Source organism: Ornithodoros turicata, chromosome 7 (assembly GCF_037126465.1).
Source record: "Ornithodoros turicata isolate Travis chromosome 7, ASM3712646v1, whole genome shotgun sequence".
NCBI lineage: Eukaryota > Metazoa > Arthropoda > Arachnida > Ixodida > Argasidae > Ornithodoros > Ornithodoros turicata.
In genome coordinates, this window is record NC_088207.1 from 13046407 (window position 1) to 13066819 (window position 20413).

Consider the following 20413-nt stretch of genomic DNA (forward strand, 5'->3'; position numbering starts at 1 on the left):
CCGCTGTGTGTCGCTAAGAGCGCAGTCGTCCACCCCTCTGAGGCAGTGAACTGGCCTGATTTCGCCAGCTTCCGCTTGCCGCTAGGGTGTCGTACCGAGGAGAAAACACACCGCTCGCGTGTTCCATAAACTTTTGTCGGGACCTGCACCAGCGATGCAGACTGGGATGAGCCAGCAACTGATGCACCTTGAAGATCCCATGTTGAATTTCCCCGTGGTATTCAGTGAAGGTACCCAGGAAAAAAGGCCTCATCGCTGCTTCACAGTAATGGCACTTGCGCAAATTCACTGTCAGCCGAAAGCAGCATAGCATACAATAATCCCTCGTTATAACGAAGTCGTCGGGACCGGAAAAAAGTTCGCTATAAGCGGTATTTCGATAAATGCGGGAATGGCTAAAAATGCTGCCAGTGGTGCCCGAACTACGCGCAAACAACGGTATCCCAAAAGACACGTACCTTGGGAAGTTATCAGCATGGTAGCACTTTTGTTTTATTACAAAAAAAAGAGGCGAGCTGCGTCTGACGCGCGGCCTTGTTGGGCGCCAGGACGGCTCCAGTCTGTGCACGCACCGCATGAGGCCGTCGTCACCACCGCCGCACTCAATTTTATTGCAGATCAAACGGAGCATGCCCCGCGTTGGAACTTCCCAGCGCTCATCATCCGAACTATCGTCACTTTTGCATCGGCGTCCTATCACAGTGTCCACAATATCCTCGTCCCTGGTAGGGCAGACGACGGGTACGTCCGCATCTTCAAGTGCAAACGAAGAGAAGTCGTAGCCCGCCTCCTGTCCGACGAGCTCATGCACTCGCCTGTAGAGATCGTCGCAGTCCTCTATGTCTGGGACGTGCTCTTGTTCATCGTGCACACGACCCCTAGAAAATTCGGCGTGCGCGAAGCAATTTGCGATCTTAGCTGCCGCCAGCTCCTCCCACGAAAGGCATAGTACCCTTTTCAACTTCTTAGCGCGACTTACACTTCCATAGGATCTTCGGTGGAGCCATTGGGAAACGCGGGAACTGCGCGGAGAGCACGACGCCGATCGAGCGAAGTGGAAACAGTGGAACGCGCGTGCTACCCTTTCCGTGCAAAAAAGAGGAGAGGGTGTGAAACTTTCCCCTCTTCTCTACGAGGGAAAGAACGGTCGCAGAGAACGCTGCCCAGCGTCTCCACCGCTCCGCGAGTCCTGCGCCTGCGGGAGCTGGTGGCATACGGGCCGGCTCGCGCTTCGTAAAATGAGGAGTCGTGCGACAGTATGCTTCGAATAATCCGGTTAAAACTGCTTGCGCTTTATACGGGACACAGGGGAACTTCGAATAAAGCGACTTCGTGGTAACGAGGGATTACTGTAATTGCTTAGCACACTCCACTGGTAATAGAGGTGTGTGTGGTTGGAGTCCCGTCCCTGTCTGGCTTTTTGCCTACTGCCTTAATCCACTCAAATTATTCGTTACCACTAACACAGGAATATGGTGTGTGTGTGTTCGTCTTCACTGCAATGTCGCATGCAGTCTTACCATTCTCAGTTCAAAGCATTACCAGAGGCAACTCTACAATGAGGATGGTGAAGTTTTATTTTATACTAATGACCATTACACCGAAATATAAAATTCCACACATGAAACAGAATGCCATTCAAGAACTTTACAAATATTACTTTTCTTAAAAAAAAACGAACAAAAAATACTCTCGCGCATGGGTCGGGTACTGCTCAAGACAGAGGTGTTTGTTGGTACGGAGAGAAAAAGAAACGAGTGGGAGAGGAGAGAGACTCGCAGCTGTATCTGGCAGCTTTTACCCATTCAGTCTGTATACAATGAGGTAACGGAAGACCACCTTGCCTCGACAATAATTAGTACCGAGCTCGCGTTCCTCAGATACGCCCGCCAGTTTCACCAATTGTGAGAGGAAATTTTGTGGTGTAGACTAGCATTGTACTGTTCCCTACACAGTAAACATAAAAAAGGATGTTAAACAAAAGGTCAGTAAAAAAAAGTACAACCGCTTTTTTTCTTGTATACAGCCGGGGCAGGTGGTCTTCCCGCAACTGCGCCAGGGGGCATTCTTGTGCCATGTGTGTGTGTGTGTGTGTGTACGTGCTTGTCACCTTCAATGCACAAATGTCTGACAAGGAGGTGGTTGAACCAAAGTAGGGGAGTTGTACAAAGAGAAAATGGGGGGGGGGGGGGGGGATTTTCTTGGTGTCCTCTTGCGTTTGCTCATGCATGCGAGATGAAATGACTGCCATGAAGAGAAGGGTGCTTTCCCAAGGACAGCAGCACCTGCTCAGTCGTCTCCGTCCCCTCCCTCCCCTTCCAGGTCACCTGCAAAGTCCAGTGAAAACGCCTTCAGTTTGGGGAGGGCATACATTTTGAGCTGGCAAACACCGTGGCCCAGAAAAAAAAAAAAAAACGTGATCATAAGCTAAACATAACGCAAGTACTTGGCAGCTTTTTGAGTCGTAAAATATATGCTTCCGTTTCCGGTAAGGAAACAGACGCGCATTTGTGAAACACGGATTGCTCAATGTCTATGCTTTGTGTATGCTAAATTGTCCAAACCTTCTCGAATATTCGGAAAGCTCTAATATCAAATTTTCGAATACAAAGACAAATGGAATATCGCAAATATTCAATTCGTATTCAAAATTTCAAATATTCGCACACTTCTGGATACATTTAAGTGAACCGAATATCTATGACCAAAAAATACGTTAGTGTAATCTGCATACATAATATTGGCTGTAGAAGGAACTGAGATAATATTGCTAATATAGACAAGGAACAAGATCGTGCTGAGGATAGAGCTCCCCGTGTTATGTGAACATTGCAGTGACTGAAGCCTCGCAGTGGTGAGTGTCGGCCACCCTTGGAACTATCCGTGTGTTCAGGCATATATGACCATGTGTGTTTGTTTTGACCACCTGTGCACAGATCACGTGACAATAACCTAGTTCTCAGGGAACTCTAATGAACCTATTCTGACAATTATCAGCTACTTTGTAGAACTACGACGATGTAGTGAAACACGCTAGCGCTTAAAATTAAGGCAACTACAAGACAGGTTACAAGCAGAGCCTGAAGTGAAGTAAAATCGGGTTTTACCCTAAAGAGGCAACCTTCAATTTGGGTAAGAATCGGGTCAAACCCCAACACTTCAGGCTCTAGTTATAAGCTACCACATATGCTACCTATGTATGGAGGTTGTCCAACGAAGTATCCTTTAAAATGCTTTCGAAAGCTTTCCTGAAGTCTAGAATCTAGAACTTGCTTTTATTCCAAATCCTTCTTTAGCTCCTATTATAGCAAGGCAGCTTCCACCGATTTCCCTTTCTGGAAACTGAACAGATATTCCACAATTACATTACTTAGTTGTAAAAGGTATTGTTATTGAAAATTTTCTCAACAACTTTACAAAATAGTACAGGTAGAACAGAAATTGGTCTAATTATTTGGATCGCTTTGGTCTTCACCTTTACTTTGTATAACTTTCACCACGTTAAGTTCACCAGGAAAGAAACCTGTAGCGGGCATGCAGTTGACGATTGTCTCCTTGCAAGTACATCCTTCCAGTAGGAAGCATCTGTGACAGCTAGCAATTGCACATTCACAAAGCGCTGGACGAATGCAATACCATCAGTTTCGACATTCAACTGAGAAAACCCCTTCATAAACGTGAAACAAAGTGGCAGCATGCACAATGTTGCCTTGCCAGAACTGTGGAACGGCTACTATTACACGACTGGCAGGCTTACTAGCGTGTCCTTAGAAGGGGAGCAAAGCACAACGATTACGTGGAGTTTGTGGTGGTTTTGCGGAAAGGTAAGGAGTCAAATACACATTTTCCACAAAGTAGTCTTACAGCAGTAGAGTACTCCTTGTTGCTCAACAAAACTAGTATGAAACAATTATTGCGTCAGATCTTCACGTGAGTGATTGTGTCAAGAGGATGCTCAAAGAGATGAAAATTGCACACAAATAGAGACTGGCAAACTGTGAGGGCAACAACACAGAGCAAGGAAAAGGAACCTCCACTTACCACCTTCCTCTTCTGCATCGTCTTCGTCGTCGTCATCTTCACCCTCACCCTCCTCCTCTACCACTACAACTGCATCACCACCCTCTTCCTCATCACTGTAAAAACAAAACGGGACACTCTGAGCAAACCTAACACAAGCAGCACTGCACTCAAACTTGCCACCACCTACAATCACAACTGTGTTGATATTATGCTTGCCTTCGATGCCTTACAATGCTTTCAACTGCTCACTACGTACACATTGTAGCATCTACTACATGCAGGCAATCAGCGAGCTGCATCATCACCAATACCTTGACAAAACTCACTCATGAGCATGCTCAATCTCACGAATGAGTTGAGCATTGAATGAGCAAACAGGGAGCTGAGCAGGAGTTGGTGTGAGCAAAATAGAATATGACCATGGAAGCGAAACTCACTCAACAGCATGAATGAGCAAACAAGGAGTGAGCATGAGCAAAATTCACATACGAGCATGAGTGAGCACATGAGGAGATTAGCATGCTCATTCTTGCTCAGTGTGGCGAATGAGCTGAAACGATGCTCAAATCCGGTGAACTGAGCATGAGCACGCTGACTGACCGTAAACTGAGCAGCCTGATGCCCCCCCACTTGCGATTCCAGATAAGCCACCGTCTTACTCATGACATGACCACAACCTGCATGGTTTCATCTTTACTTCACTTTACCTTACTGCCCTCTCCTAACCCCCCTTCACCCCTCACAAAGTACACAGCACATAAGCTCAACTATCCTCATATCACTCTCTTCACAACGCAGATATTTGTGAGGTGAGACAGCAAACAAGAATCCGAGGCAACTTGGGAAGCAACCCAGATAGCTCAAGGCAGAGACGGGAAGCAGAGTTGAGGATGATTGAGCAAAAAGGGAGCAGACTGGAGATGAGAGAGAAAACGAAGAGCAGAGCAGGGAGTAAGTGAGTGGCGGTCACAAGTGCCAACCTCTGGTCACTGGCATGCCCCACCCACAAAGCTTTACTTTATGCATCATGGACCAGTTATTGATTAGGCACTCAAGTGAAGTGTAAAAATTTCTCCTCGCAAAAAAAATAATCTGCTCCATGGTTTGCAATGCGAGTGCAAACGAAACCACAATTTACGCCTTTCCTCTCGTCTCTTTCTCAAGAGGTGTTGGTGCTGATAGCAGGTTCAATCACTGCTGGAATTTGTGTGCTGGGACCAATGGGACCACTGTCCCACTTCCTGAGAAGAAGAAAACAGAGAAAGTGCAAACTACGGTTACCTTCACACTTAAATCATGAACGATGCGACAAATTATTCCCCCTCCTTTTGTATCGTTCTCAAAGGGACAGTGTTTTGGGGAAGAAATTCTTGTAATTTAGAGCTCCTTTAAAACCAGGTCCATTATAGAGATTAACTGTCCACCGAATTGCTCTACGATTGGACAAGTCTTAACCATAATTTGGTGCACATAACTCTGCACTGTTGGATTACACACACAACGTATTTAACAGCATATGGTTTGCCATTGCTTATCATTTTGACAAGGTGGTACCCACATGTTTCATAAATATAAAGGGCTGTTCCCGGCGTTCAACAAACTGGTAAACAAGGCAAAGCCGGTAATGGAAACATCTGGTGGAAACCACCTGTGTACGTGAATCGTGGCAGCCACGGCGCAATGAAATGTTGAAGGCAAACTACACACATGACAGCTGGAGATTTGTAAACCCACTGCAGTCAGACAGCAGTGTCCGTACGGCTACGGAAAACAGCCTCACCGTTGCAGGCCTCCATAGCTCCCCATCTCCGCGGCCCTAAAATATGTTTCCACGCGTAACCAAACTGTATTACTGTGTCAGACGTCATAGGTAGAACCTGAAGTTTCAGGGTTTAACCCAATTCTTTCCCCAAATTGAAGGTTGCCTCTTTAGGGTGAAACCCGATTTTTACCTGGCAAACTGCCCTCGCTTGGATATCCGTAGGAATGCACTAACTTACCTGCTTGGCAACAAATGCAGTTACAACACTGTTTGTACCAAACCAGTACAGTTAGTTTGAGTACCATATTTTCTCGACGTGACTTTCTTTTCCCCAAAACCCAGTGTTTCAAAGTCGGGAGTTGTCCTAGATTCGAATATGCGCCAGGGGAGAGGTGGAAGCGGGTGACGGGATCGTCCAATAGCCCGGCGCAACCGATATCACGTGTTGCTGTGTCAGCGCGACGCAAATACGCCAATACGGGCACAATGGGGACGACCGGGACGGCATTCATTCTTCATTCACTGTCATGGTGTCGGTGTCTGGCATTTTGATGAAAAGTTAACACATTTGCAAATATACAGCAGCAATTTAGCGGTGGCAAAGCAGTTTCAAGTATCGGAAATAAGTGTTACAAGGTAGCTAAAACAACAGGGAGAGATCGAGAATTGTGCCAGCACAGTGAATTTTGGACACTTGGTGCAATGTGCCTGACGACACACTCTTAAGAAATATTTATTTATTTATTTATTTATTTATTTTATTTTGAGGGCACCCATCAACGACCGTGGGTTTTGTCTAATATGGTTTGTCTAACTTTTTGGACGGAACGGAGGACAATGAGCTGTGTGCAGTTAGCAACCAAGAACACTGTAGCGTAGAAAGTGATGATAAATAAACGGTATTGTGCATTGATTCCAACTGCTATACTGCCTCCCAATCCCCGTTTACTTTTTTGTCTCCAAATTTGTGTACCCTAAACTCTGGGGTCGTCTTATATTTCACAAAATACGGTAACCGAGCCAGATTCCTACAAGAATTTAGCATACTGGAAGTTTTTTCACCCGAATTTGCTTGAATTTAGAGCACACGTTTATTTACCAAATTTTTACCCCTCGAATTTAGAAAAAAAAAAGTTTCCTGAAAACTTCAGTCTCTAATCATAGGTGACACCCACTGGCCGAGGGGCACCGCACACTCCAACTGGTTGACGATGTTTCGAAACGGCACTCTCTTGCAGGCAGTTGCAAGCAGAGTCGCAGTGATGTCGGTTGACAGCGCCATATTATGTTCAATGACAAGTGTGCTTGCAGATTTGTTCATGTGTGACTTCTGCACCCGTTGTACTGTTTCCCAAGAGAAGTATCATCCCATGAACTGTCCATCAAGCTCAGAACTGGAATGCTGTGGTGAACAGACATCCGAGGAACACTTTTCAGCTCAGTCGCATTTTCGAATACAGTGACAAAGACAGGATTCGGTGCAACACAAGCATTTCCTGTCTTGCCGTAAATTGGAGATTCTCGTCGTGAAATCGTGTGAGCCTCGCTCGCTTCTAGGAGTTGACTGCGTGCGTGTTTTGCAAGCTCGAATTTGGTTGTTGCCAAAGTTGTTTGGTTGCAGTCGGTCAGTGAACACAACATGCTGAGCTCTTAACGCACAGAAAATTGTATGTGTCATACTTTTGAGTACGTACGAGGCATCAAATAAATATTTTGTCAAAAATTTGCCTTAGCTATTTTGGAATGCAGAATAATAGGCATCAGGCATTGAAACCAGCATTGGTAAGGTCCCGGGTTTTCTGTGATATTTCACGGAATCCATTATTTTGCTCGAAATTTCGCGGCGTTTTGCGCGGAAATCCGTTTAGGTCGAAAGGACGCGATTGGCGCGATGTGGACAGTTACTACGAGGTGTCGCGAGGCGTCGCAGTAGATGTATTGCACGCTCACGCGAAATAACGCCAGATAAGAGCACGTGCTGTCCACGCTCCTAACTGATCTAAGGTACACGCACTCTTTGAGATATTTTCTCGCGTATTTTGCGCCATCGGATAATTTGCGCATCGCATATTTTTTTAAAGTTTAGCTCCAAAAATGACAAGAAAGCAAAAAATCACGTAATATGAGCACCTGCGTCTCAACGACCATGGCGATTCCCTTTCGCAACGCAGAAACGCAGTGCTAACGAAGTTAAACTGCGGTGATCTTGTTTGATTTGCGCGCGCTTTCGAGTGATGGTCCGCTCACGCGACAGACGATATTGTCACACGAACTACGAAACGCGGAAAGTAACGCTGGACAAACCATACATAGGGCCTGACTTTTTAGGGTTAAACCCGTATCCGCCCGATATTTACCCCCCGAACGAAATCTGTAAAATTCGGGTTTAACCCGAATCTACCCGAAAACATCAGGGTCGCCTGGCACACTCGTAAGCGTGCATTAAAATAAAGTTTGATAACATTGCTAAACATTAGTTCCATGTTAAGACAAATTTTAATTAAACAAAAAAAATCACCCGAATTCCTGACGACAGAATATGCCTTAACGGGATTTAACCCGAATACACCCGAATTTTCAAATGAAAAATATCACCCGATATTTACCCCCCGAATTTGGCCAAAAATAAAACCCGAAAAAGTCAGGCCCTAACCATACAGCACAACATGGTAAGTTTGCGAACATAGCGTGCTTCCGGTTGCCAAGTGCAGACTAGTGGCGTTTTCGAGCAGTGTCTCGACGTATTTCACCGACCGTCGGCGGTTGCGCGGTATTTGGGTGCTTCTTTCGCGCTCGCGCAATGCAGTTATAACGTCAGTATCAGCCCTACTGAGAGCCTATATAACCCTCATATTAAAATTTTGAAATTTTGCGTCGTTTGAATATCGTAACAAACGTCGCCACGCAATTTGCGCATCCCTAAATTTTCCTATTTGTAGAGAGAAAAAGTGCGCAAATTACGCGAGTAAATACGATAACTGGGTTTTGGAACGGAATTAGGGTGTTTGCTCCGAATTTAGAGTCTACTGTATAAGCGGTTAAATGCGCGGGCTCCATAATTCGCGAATTTGTCAGAAGCCAGGATCAGGCAATTATTCGCGGAACACTAAATTCGCGGTACCGCTGTGCGTCAACCCTGCATCTTTGGGGTCCTCCACCTTGAACTTCCCTGAAGAAGCTAATAAAAGGTATCACAAGTGGGTAACTCGTTCAATTCGTCTTCCTTTTGAGCACTCCTGAACGAAAGGGCTGCGATTAGGGGGGTCCTACTCAGCTTGTAACTGTGTCGTTGCCGAATTGCCCTGTCTCACGTCATTCTCGGTATCGAACTGAGCAGGTGCGACTGGCACACGATAGTGATGCGGCAACATTTATAAAGGCCTATCCGCGTGGCAGAGTGCATACACGCTTGCTGGATGATCCAGGCTTACAATGATCTGGAATCATGGGACGCCTACATCCGCGCTGGATTCGTACGTGAAGGCTGGACTATACTTAGAGCCTGAAGTTTTCGGGAAATATTGTTTTCTGAATTCGAGGGGTAAAAATCAGGTAAATAGACGTGTGCACTAAATTCACGCGAATTCGTGTGGAAAAACTTCCAGTATGCTAAATTCGGGGAGAAATCGGGCTCAGCTACTCAAGCTAACTGTCCTGGTTTGGTACAAACGGTGACGTAACTGCATTTGCTGCCAAACAATTAAGTTAGTGCCTTCCTAAAGATGTCCCAGTGAGGGCAGTTTGCCGGGTAAAGATCGGGTTTCACCCTAAATAGGCAACCTTCAATTCGGGGTGCAAATTCGGGGAAGAATCAGGTTAAACCCTAAAACTTCAGGCTCTAACTATACTGTCTCCAGTTGCAGCGGCAAACTGAACACTTTGCGAGCCAATGGAGTCTAATAGCGAGTAATAAGAAACCCCGTGTACATAAGTTGCCTCAGCGTCCTGGGTCAAATTGCTTACATATTTTGTTCTCGTATTTTTCTGTCGTTGGTTCGAATATTTCGCGGGACTTTAAATTCGCAAAAAAAAATGGCGTTTGCGAATTTCGCGAAAAATAGGTCCTCGCAAAAATTACTACTCATACCTTATTTCAATCAAGTATTTGTCAATTCCTATAAACTCTGCAATGCTGAGATAACTTTCAGCAGGTATAAAATGATTGGAGCTGACAACAGCGTTCGCTGCCAGAGGAGATCACAAGGTGTCATGTAATGCTGAGGTTTATAAAAGACTTTTTGTGCCCGCATTATCCAAGAAAATAGTGTTTCCCGCTTCAAGAAGCCATTCACCCCTTACCGTGGAAAATCACGGAATTTGCAAGTAAGTGCCGCAGAATTTTGAATTTGCCGCAGCAGAAAACGAGGGGCTTTGGTCATTGGTAGCCAGGACCAGCCCAAAGGAGAGCCAAGCAGAGGAGCTCCTAATTGACCATCAGGTATGCATCATAACTAAAGCCTAAAGTTTTCGGGAAATGTTTTTCTCTCTAAATTTGTGGAGTAAAAATCGGGTAAATAAACGTGTGCTCTAAATTCATGCAAATTTGGGTGGAAAACTTCCAGTATGCTAAATTCGGGGAGAAATCTGGCTCAGCTACTCAAGCTAACTGTCCTGGTTTGGTACAAACGGTGACGTAACTGCATTTGCTGCCAAACAATTAAGTTAGTGCCTTCCTACAGATGTCCCAGTGAGGGCAGTTTGCCGGGTAAAAATCGGGTTTCACCCTAAATAGGCAAGCTTCAATTCGGGGTGCAAATTCGGGGAAGAATCGGGTTAAACCCTAAAACTTCAGGCTCTAATCATAACTCATTCTCACTGGTTAGCGCACTGACAAAGTCCAGTCACGACTGGGAGGCACCCAGGCTCAAATCCTGGTGCTGGCTGTTTTTTCCCCTGGGTTTTCCTCGGACGCTGTAACACGTATCGACACAGTTTCCTCAGAAGTCGGCCCAGGACGCACCACCCAGCGTTAATCGTCACGCTGCCCAGGCGAACACTTTCAGCACTACCACCACTGGTTGCATGCCCAGTGTTGCCTGAATTATCTCGCACTATGGGCTCTATGGGGAGCTGCGGGAGCCTGACCACAGTGAACTTTGTTACTCGGGGGAAATAAATCTGTCAAGATGAGTTGATGCTCACCTTTCGTCGTCTTCCCCTTCAAGGCCGTTCTCAACCTCGATGTCTGGAACCAAAAAGTACTGGAGGGGGTTGGGCCACATGTCATCCTTGATAACCTGAAGAGCACAAGAAGGTTGAAGAACAGATTATTCCCATAATACAAAACGCAGTTACAAGCTATCTCTTCTTATCTCAGTGTACCGTAAATTATACCAGAACTGCCGCGAGGACTCGTCAATGCTGCATTACCTATCTATACTACTATACTGGTTAGCATTATTCAACAGCCAACAGCTCCGTCGTAAAAATCATGAGGTACCCTCTGTTCCCCGTCGAAAGGATTGGGATGAAATTCAGATGGTGGGCGGGTTTAGATATGCGAGACGTCACACTCTGTAAGTGATCACCTTAGAGCACGGCAAATGTAAGAAGGCCAGCATCCCCTTCGGAAATTGTAAAGTATTTACAAGAATGTAACATTTGCATTCCCAGGTTGGAACCCATCCAACACCATAGACAAAGACCCGGATACCATAGAAAGCATGTTGAGAGAGACATCTGTGGTTCTGGGAACTACGTAACTAGAGCATCTCTCATACCCACTGTGCAAGCGAAGGTCTTCCCTTTCCCGTCTGCCACCTGTGGCGTCGAACAAAAATTCAAGGGCCCTTCAATGACCTTTTAAGGCATAGCCATCGTCTTGCCTGGGATGTGGAACACAATTTATGAGCGGGGCTTCAATACTCCAGAAAAATACTTAAAAGCTACAGCATCGCATGAAGGAATGCTGCAGACTCCTATTGCAAAGCGTGCCAACTAGTGATTTTGAAACTGTAGCTCTGACCCTGGATAAGCGGAATTTGCACTAGCAGCTCCATGAGGACGACGAAAGGTGGCAAAAATCGAGGGTTTTCAAGGACCGAAAAATTCGAGGGTTTTCCAGATCTTGAAAACGGCACTTCCAAATTCCAGGGTTCTAAATGGTTTCAGGGACCAGTGGGAACCGTGGGCTCTGGGGTTCGAACCCTCCAAAATCATACCTTTGGTAGTGCATTTAGGAGCAGGAAATATAGGCGAAATCCTTCCCCATGTAAAGTCCCTATAGAACCCCTACCAAAATATTTTTCTGGCTATGCCTCTGTCCCCCAAGTGTTCACGGATCTGCAACTTTGAACAAAACTTTCAGGTGTGTTTGAAATTTTGTCTTCGCCTTCTAATGTCACCGCCCCGGTCTCAGGCAAGTGTGGCAGCTGTATTTGAGTCATGAACTGGGAATGTTCCCAAATTTGATTATAGTGCAGCACTTAAGGAACATATTTTATGACACACTATGCTAAACTGTTTCTCATCCTCATAGCAAACACCAAGGGTGTGAAATATATAGACAACCTCAAATATCAGTCGTGTCTGATTAGAAAGATTATACTTAGCACACAATATGAACGTGCATCTCTTTTACTGTATCACAGACAGTGATTTACCAAATGTATTCGAATGAAGTCGCACTTGGCACAGGAACAGTTCAAAGCTCAATGCTTATGCTTCTCACCCCAAGAGAATTTCCGATCGAATGGGGAAAAAGAAACACCAATGAGCAAAGTTGTGGAAAGGAATTTCTCCGACAAGGGCATATCAAATCGCTACAAAAACATTTCTGTGCACGCTTCTATGGAAAACCAAAATCCACACAAGTGGCGTGCCCTATTCTGCGTATTTATTATGCCTGCACATCTTTAATAATACTGCATAATCACTTGTTACGTAATACCCAATGACTATTCCTGCCGCAACGATGAAATTTTGTGCAATGACGAAAAGCAGTCACGGCCACAATAGCGAGGCTCAACGTATTTGGCAAAAACAAGTCTGTAACGTAAAGATGTATTTTTCGTGAACGCCATTTTCCCACCGAATACTGGAAATCGCAAAAGTATAGACATCAGACCTTGAAACAAATTAGTTTTACAAAGTTGAAGTGACCTGCTAGTGCAATTTATTGTACCTCTTTCACTAGTTTACATTTATAGAAGGCATTTACATCACTTTTTGGCAAAATTCTACCTATTTTGGACTTCTGAATGCGAGGCTGGTAGTCTACGTCAAGTTCACAGACACAGGGTTTACCTGCACAGGAACAATTCTGTCCAGGCAAAGCCTCAAACGGGTTCCACAGATCAAGTGCAGTGAAGTTCCCACCCAAAAAAAATTAATAACGTACGCAGCACATTTGTTAAATCAGCATGGAATCTGAATACTTTTTGCTGCATGATGTGAATACACTCAGCACCTGTCACACAAAATGTTTCCTTTTGGGAAGTGTGAACTGCCCGAGAAAATTTGTTTGCAGGAATGCACGCTGCGACTGCAAGTCTTACCCGGGTACACCACGCGTGTGGTGACGTCGGGTCAGGGAGTACTTGTTTTGCTGTCGAGAATCGTCTGATAGCGAGAGCGACGGGTCTAGACGTGGGACAGGCACCGCAAAATATTACCGTAAAGAGAGCGAGAAAAAAAAAGGGGCACGCCTCCTCACTAGAGGTGGCACTTCTTGAAAGCGCAAAGGAAAAGTATTGCATGCTCACAACTGCTCCCAGGTACACGGAGCCTTCGACATACAGTCAAACTCCTTTACAACAAAACTCAGCGGTAACTCAGTAAAAGTATTTTCGTTAAAAAGGATGTCCATTATTGGACCTATAGGGCTCCAGCGTATTTACTTGCATATTTTGCGCCATCGCACATATTTTAGTTTAGCACTGAAAATGAAAAAAAAAAAAAAACTTGAACTTGCACGTGCGCGGATATCTGGCACGTGCGTCTCGGTGACCGTGGCGATTGCTTTTTGCAACGACGTCAGTGGTACCGAAGTTATATTGCAGTGCTTTAGTTTGATTTGCACACACTTTCGGGTGATGGTCCGCTAACACGATGGATGATGCTATCACTCGAACTACGAAACGCGGAAAGAAATGCTAGACAAACCTTACAGCACATGACAAAGTTTGCGAACATAGCGTGCTTTCGGTTGTCAAGTGCGACTAGCAGCATCTCAGCGTATTTCACCGGTATGTGAGCGGTAGTGGGCCACCATTTTGTTACCGTCGGCGGTTGCTTCTTTTACTCTTGCGTAAGGCAGTGATAACGTCAATATTGGCTCTACCGAGAGCCTATGTGACCGGCATAAAATTTTGAAATTTTGCGTCGATTTAATATCGTAATGAACATTCCCGCGCAATTCGCGCACTCTTAAATTTTCAGACTTTGTTAGGGAGAAAAAGTGTGCAAATTATGAGAGCAAATACAGCATTTGGGTTTTGGAACGGAATTTAGCGCTTATTCCTATCAAGTATTTGTCAATTCCTATAAACTTTGCAGATGCTGAAAGAGCTTTCAGCGGGTTAAATGACTGTCGCCGACAATGGCATTTGCTGTCAGAGGAGAACACAAGGTATCATGTAGTGCTGAACTTTATAAAATATTTCTTGTACCCACATTATCCAAGAGAATAGCGTTTCCCGCTTCAAGCAGCCGTTGACTCCTTGACGTGGAAAATCGCGGAATTCACAAGTTGGTGCCGCGGTATTCAGAATTTGCCGCTGCAGCAAACCAGGGGGCAAACCTTATACATTGGCCATCTAGATTAGATCTGTAGGTTCTTTCTCATATTTAGCCAGGCAAACTGAGACAGTGAGAAGTTGTACTCCCACCCAAGGAAATATGGGATATTTTGGACTTTTCTGGAATAGCCCTATCACACCTTTCTTTCTGACTGCAGGCAGCCCAAAGGCAAAGGACGCAGATTCTCCTGTGGGACCCCCGTCACCGATGGAACAGTGCAGTGACATTGGCTCAACCTATTCTGACATCTAACCAGAAGATTCCCTTAAAGGGACAGTCACATCCTTTCCAGTTCATTTCCAAATTATGGTGTCATTTTATCTCTCATGGACCACTGACAACGGTATCAAAAATCCCACGCGAAATAGTGACGTAGTTTAACTGTGATTCGACAGAATACATGACAAGAGCAGATGCTGGATGTTGACAGAATGTCGAAATTCCCTCTCTGGACAAAGGGGAAAACATTCTGCACACCATCTGTTAGAGCACGGCATCGAGAAAAGGAATGCCGCGGACGTGTGGGCATCAGGATGGCACCCTTCTCCTCTGCGCGCTGCCCTCTCCTGCTGTTAGGGAGTGCTTGGAAACATCCGTCTGCATGCATTCTGCGCTGCAGAAGCAGCACTCATATTTAAAATATCTCCAATATCTAAGCACTTTTTGGATGAAAAAATTAGCCCAAATCCCACTAAATCCCACTAAAAGTGCTAAAATGACGGCAAGACTACGAAAACACACAGATAGCGCTATCTGTGTGTTTGTTTTCTTGTCATTTTAGCGCTTTCAGTGGGATGCAGTACTAAGAGTCCCAGTCTGACATTTTACCAAAAAGGATTTTTGTGCTGTTAGAGAGCATATTTGTTGAAGCAAATTTATTGTTGAGAGGCTTGAAACATTCAAAAAGTATCAACACTTCTAAGATTATGTAAAACGAATGGAATGCACAGACATCCACACATTATGACACTGCAACTGGCAGCACAATGACTTGGTCAATTGTCATTTCAGTTCTTCCAATGCAGGGTTCAATGCTTTTTTTTGTATTGTTTCCTTCATTGGCAATTAATCATTCTATATCACAATGTGTGATTGCATTACATGATGAACACTCTGAAAGACACTAATGCTTTCATTTTTACATTTTACGTTTTTTTAATTGGTCACATGGATTAGATTGCTGCAGATCAGTCGTATAAAAATGATGGCTTACATTGTGCTTCATCCTACCAAAACAAAACAACCAAAAACATAAAAAAAGCAAAAACCTTTTTACTTTCTTCATATTCTTTTTTTAAACATGTATTTCAAAAAGCAGCATGGAATGCCCAGAAATATATAATCTCCGTTGGCCTGTACTTTTTTCCCCCTTGAAATTTCCTAGCCTGTTATAGCAGAAGTTTAGTACCGGAACACCACACTAGGCGGGTGATCTTCGATCAGTCAGGGTATAATACATAATCACAGCCCAGATGACTGATTACCTCTCTACATGTAACTGCAGATTATGTCATCTGATTAAGTTCATATTCACGGGTTAGCACTTAACCTAGGACCTTTATGGCTTTAGAGGATTTGTCAAGAATGCTCTCCACAGTTTTGCCAAAAAAGCAAGACAAAGATACTAAACAGTGAAATGCAAAGTGATACAAATTAAATTCGCAATGTACTTGATGAATACTTGAAGTACTTTGCCTAGTACTTTGTACCTTACTTGAAGTATATTTGGAATTGGGTACTTGTAGTAATGACACCAGGTACTTGGTACTTTAAGTATAATTTTGAGGTACCTTGTCCATTCACTGCTCGCAGACTATTTTTTTGAGTAAAAAGAGAAAGAAAAAAAAGAACATGCTGGAAAACCTATTTCCCCTGCCCCCTTTTTGCAATCTACTGACCTCTGCAATGTCGTCTGCAGATGCATCCCCGTGATCCGTGAACCAGCTGAAGAATGTGCGAGGCTGTTCGTGTGCCCTCTTGCGACTGCCCTTGATCTGAGACTGCCTCTGCTTGTGTCGCTTTGTCAAGTCCATGTCTTCCTTCCATTTAATGGGGGTTGATTGAGATGCTGGGTCTCCTGAAAGCACACACACAACCAAAAAGGGTGCTTACATCCAGCCTCCATCCATGGTTACAGCCTTACATCCAACACCTCCAAGTATGTTTTCCAATCAACATGGTTGTGCGCGACAATTATGCAATAACCACTACCAGGCATATGTTGCGTAACAATGGCCACATTGCAAATCACATGACTGGGTCTTGCCTGGGAAACATACAGTACACAACGAACTTGAAATGCACGTTGATATTGCAAAGTCCTGCAAAAGACAACCCCACCACACGTACATGACTGCAGTTGCATGTGCGTTCTCCTGCTGTGCAGCATCACTGCACAAACTAATACACCATAAGAATGCTCAGTCTACAGCACAGGATACGTATGGTGCCTGCACCGTTAAGTTTTACCTCCCTGGTTTGTACATCACGGTTTGTAGGCTGATCTTTCAAAGAAAGATATGAAGCTCAAACGTGGCGTCTACCAAAATGTAGCCTTTAAATTTCCCCGACTTATCCAGGTTATCGCCGACTGTTTCGAGCAAATTCCCTGACCAAAACAAGTGGGAACTTGATGCCTGCTCCTACTCCTTGATACGGACCACTCACAAAACTGACCATTTATTGAATAATTAGATAATACGGGTAATTTACGGAATTCAAACAAACAGAACATAAATACACATTTCTCTTTACAGTTTAACAGAACCATTTTTTGTTTTTCTCCTGCAGTAGGGAGAGTTAGTACTGTGGCTCATTTATGACCCGTGTCTTAGATTAGTGAGGCTGCCCTACTTTGCTGCCTCTGATCTGGGCCCACTCGCACAATCGTTGAGACAATTCCTCAGTGGTGCCTTTGGTAGTTTTACCAGAGCTCTAAGAAAGACAAGCGTTGAGGATAGCACCGAGGAAGTGCCTCAACAAGCAGGCCCTGGTCATATTGGCAAACTGTCGCTCATGGCAACATTGCTGCATATCGGCATGACACTAGTCTGCAATTCTTGCTGACTTGAGCTTTTCGGCAACTTCCCTGACAGTCTGCTGACTACAGGGTTAGTCTAGCAAACGTCACACATTTGTCTGAAGTTCTATTGGAATTTTTTTTGCAAGCACTACGGTGATGTAGAGAGAAAATTAGAAATCAAGCATCTCACCCCACGCATTTTCAATGGCCTATTCTCACACAAACGCCGCCATTTTTTATTGTGTCTGCTTCACATTTATGCCACCTCACACAGGGGGCGCTGCCTACAATGATGTGACTTGTCTCTTCTTCTGTATGTTGGCGCCACCTGTGTGCGGTGAAATGAAAGTAAAGCGCACACAGGACAAAATGGCGGCTTATGAGTGAGATAGGCCATAGAAAATGTGTAGAGCAAGATTTTGCTCCATTTTTAATTCTTCTTCTACTGGACCATGACACCCACAAAAAATGCCAGCAAAACTTCAGACAAATGGGTACCAGTCTGCAAAGTTTGGGGTTGGCTCAACCTAGTCTTCTATTTTTATGATGCAGTAGAGATGTGTAACATTTGCTAGACTAACCCTGTGTATCAAAATTCCCTGACAATCCCCAGTTTGGTAGACACACTGTCAAATGATAGACATCTTTCAAAAGTGTGTTGCTGGACACAAATGTAAGACTGCATTGCCAGGCTTCTGTTTTAGATATGTATCTGCAAGCATGTGGTGAACATGCACAGATATGACTTAAAACTCCAGTGCTCAGGTCCGTCAGCACCGACAGTCTGATCGAGAGACTGTGGCACTACCTGCCCTGGGAGCAGCATCGTGGCATTGACCAGAAAAGCCAACGGCAGTGACATGGCTGTCGAGATGCAAGCCAGGATTACCTGATGAGCCAAGGTGGAATTCTTTGATGAGGACGTCATTCTCAAAGTAGGGGTTCTCGTCAAAGTAGAACTTGATTCTGTAACCAGACTTTATGTCTTCAAACTCTTCAACCTCCAACTTGGACAAGAAGTGTAAGCTCTCCTCCTCCTCCTCGTCCAGTATGGCAGATATCTGGGGGTGGTTCACAAACTGCGCAAACTGTCAAGGTACACACGGAGAAAAGTAACACGTTGCATCTAAATTTTACAGGGCACGCATGTAATACAGAACATGTGACTAAAGGGTGGACAAGTTGACCATACTCTAAACGAAAAAGTGCTGACATTTCGTGAGCTAAGCTGCTTGTGGTTATTTGTACAGTCAGACAGACAGATAAAATTTGTTGCCGTCGACATTAAGCGCGGTGATATTGGCAAGTTCGACTTTGGAAAGAAACTGCATGCTCATGAGAGACAGCAACTGCAGCAGCCAGCTGGAATGCAAGATCGCGCAGATAAATGTAACGCGCGTGTCTTCATAAGCTACCGCTCCGAAAGAATTACCAGGTGGTATTCTACCATGCTGCGCATGTTTACCCTGATGACAACATGCATGGAGATAATTGAAGCCTCCACGACGTGACACACGGAAACCAGCATGCTACCACGATGAAAATCTTGAGGGGAGTTGCGCAAACCGCCAACACACCACGCTGCGCGAAAACATGGACGTCCTATCTGTTAGGCTTAACAACTGAAAACAAATGATACGCACGAGATTAAGTTCAAACACTCATTATAACAGGTGTGTTAGAATGGCAAGGTCGTCACACGAGTCACCCGAAACTCTGACGCCAACGGCCCGGCGAGTGTTACTATCATTAATCGTATTAGGAGAAATTTCACCCCACGTTCGCCGGCCAGCAAGGTACCGCGAACAGTGGCGGGAACAGGGGAGTCATAAAAGCCAAGTATGAGTGCAAGCGGGTAATGCATCTCACTTCCTCACACGCACCACACTGAGATCACAACATAAACTGTCCGGCAGTCGCAAATATATAACGTCTTGCGGAACTTTCAGAGAACATGTATTACGAACAAAGCATGTGCCGCTACCTGTGTGCACCATATTAGGCTTAAGTAGCGAACAAAACTTCATGCGAATTCATTTTCAGTAAAGGATACTGCTGTCACCCAGAAGTTAGGAATCTTTTTGATTAATTCATTCCTCTTCTCGAAAAAGGGTTTCCTTAACTTGTTGTACTTCTGTTCCACCTTAAGGATTTCTTCGCTGGCCTTCTCATTCAGTGCGTCTATCTCGTTCTGACAAGCGTCGATTTCTTCGAGAGCCTTCTGAGTTTCGGCGTCATAATCCCGGCTTTCGTCTCCATCTCCAGACGCACCAGAACCTTCGGTCTTCTTCGCCTTCTTCGGCGCTGTGGCACCTGTAGACATCTTCACACAATGCTTTCACCACGACTCAAAAAGATGCACAAAACTCGGGCTAACACAGCCCTACCTGATCAAACCCTACAAGAGAAGGGCCACTAACTGCGCATGCGCTTAGTCAAACCAGGCGTGTTTGCCTCGATGTCTGTGATTTGTCTATTCTTCAGACAAGCTATAAAACTATTGGCTGCGCGTAAACGGAAGCGGTTTGATATCTGTTACGTCATTTCCTCCTACGAGAATCACGGCCGCGTGTTTTGTTGATGCTTCTTCGTCTGCGGCTTTTCGAATGGACGATGTCCTACCTGGATACATAAATATATTTCATGGTGCGGTGGCTCCTGAGGGAGAAAATCATAGCACGACAGCTTTGGTTCGTTTCGGCCACACAGAAAGTCCAGCACTAGCAAAGCCCAGCATGCCTAGCATAGATGCGTAGAAACACAAATGTGCAGAGTCCCAAATATTTGCGCTTACTATCGTTGCTACTTGCACACGAATAAATAAACATGCGTTAATTTTGTGGTTATTTCATCAGGCTATCTACAAA

The 20413-nt window shown here is 44.8% G+C and overlaps 1 protein-coding gene across 1 annotated transcript; it reads right to left on the bottom strand.

Annotated features, from left to right (window-relative positions):
* Positions 1-1554: 1554 nt before the first annotated feature.
* LOC135400210 (protein SET-like) lies at positions 1555-19973 on the bottom strand. Its single transcript, XM_064631968.1, has 6 exons — positions 19600-19973; positions 18436-18625; positions 16423-16601; positions 10928-11022; positions 4042-4136; positions 1555-2327 (listed from the first exon to the last, which is right to left on the bottom strand). The coding sequence occupies exons 1-6, from the start codon at positions 19867-19869 to the stop codon at positions 2290-2292; spliced, it is 867 nt and encodes a 288-aa protein (XP_064488038.1). The 5' UTR covers positions 19870-19973; the 3' UTR covers positions 1555-2289.
* Between the last annotated feature and the right edge of the window lie 440 nt (positions 19974-20413).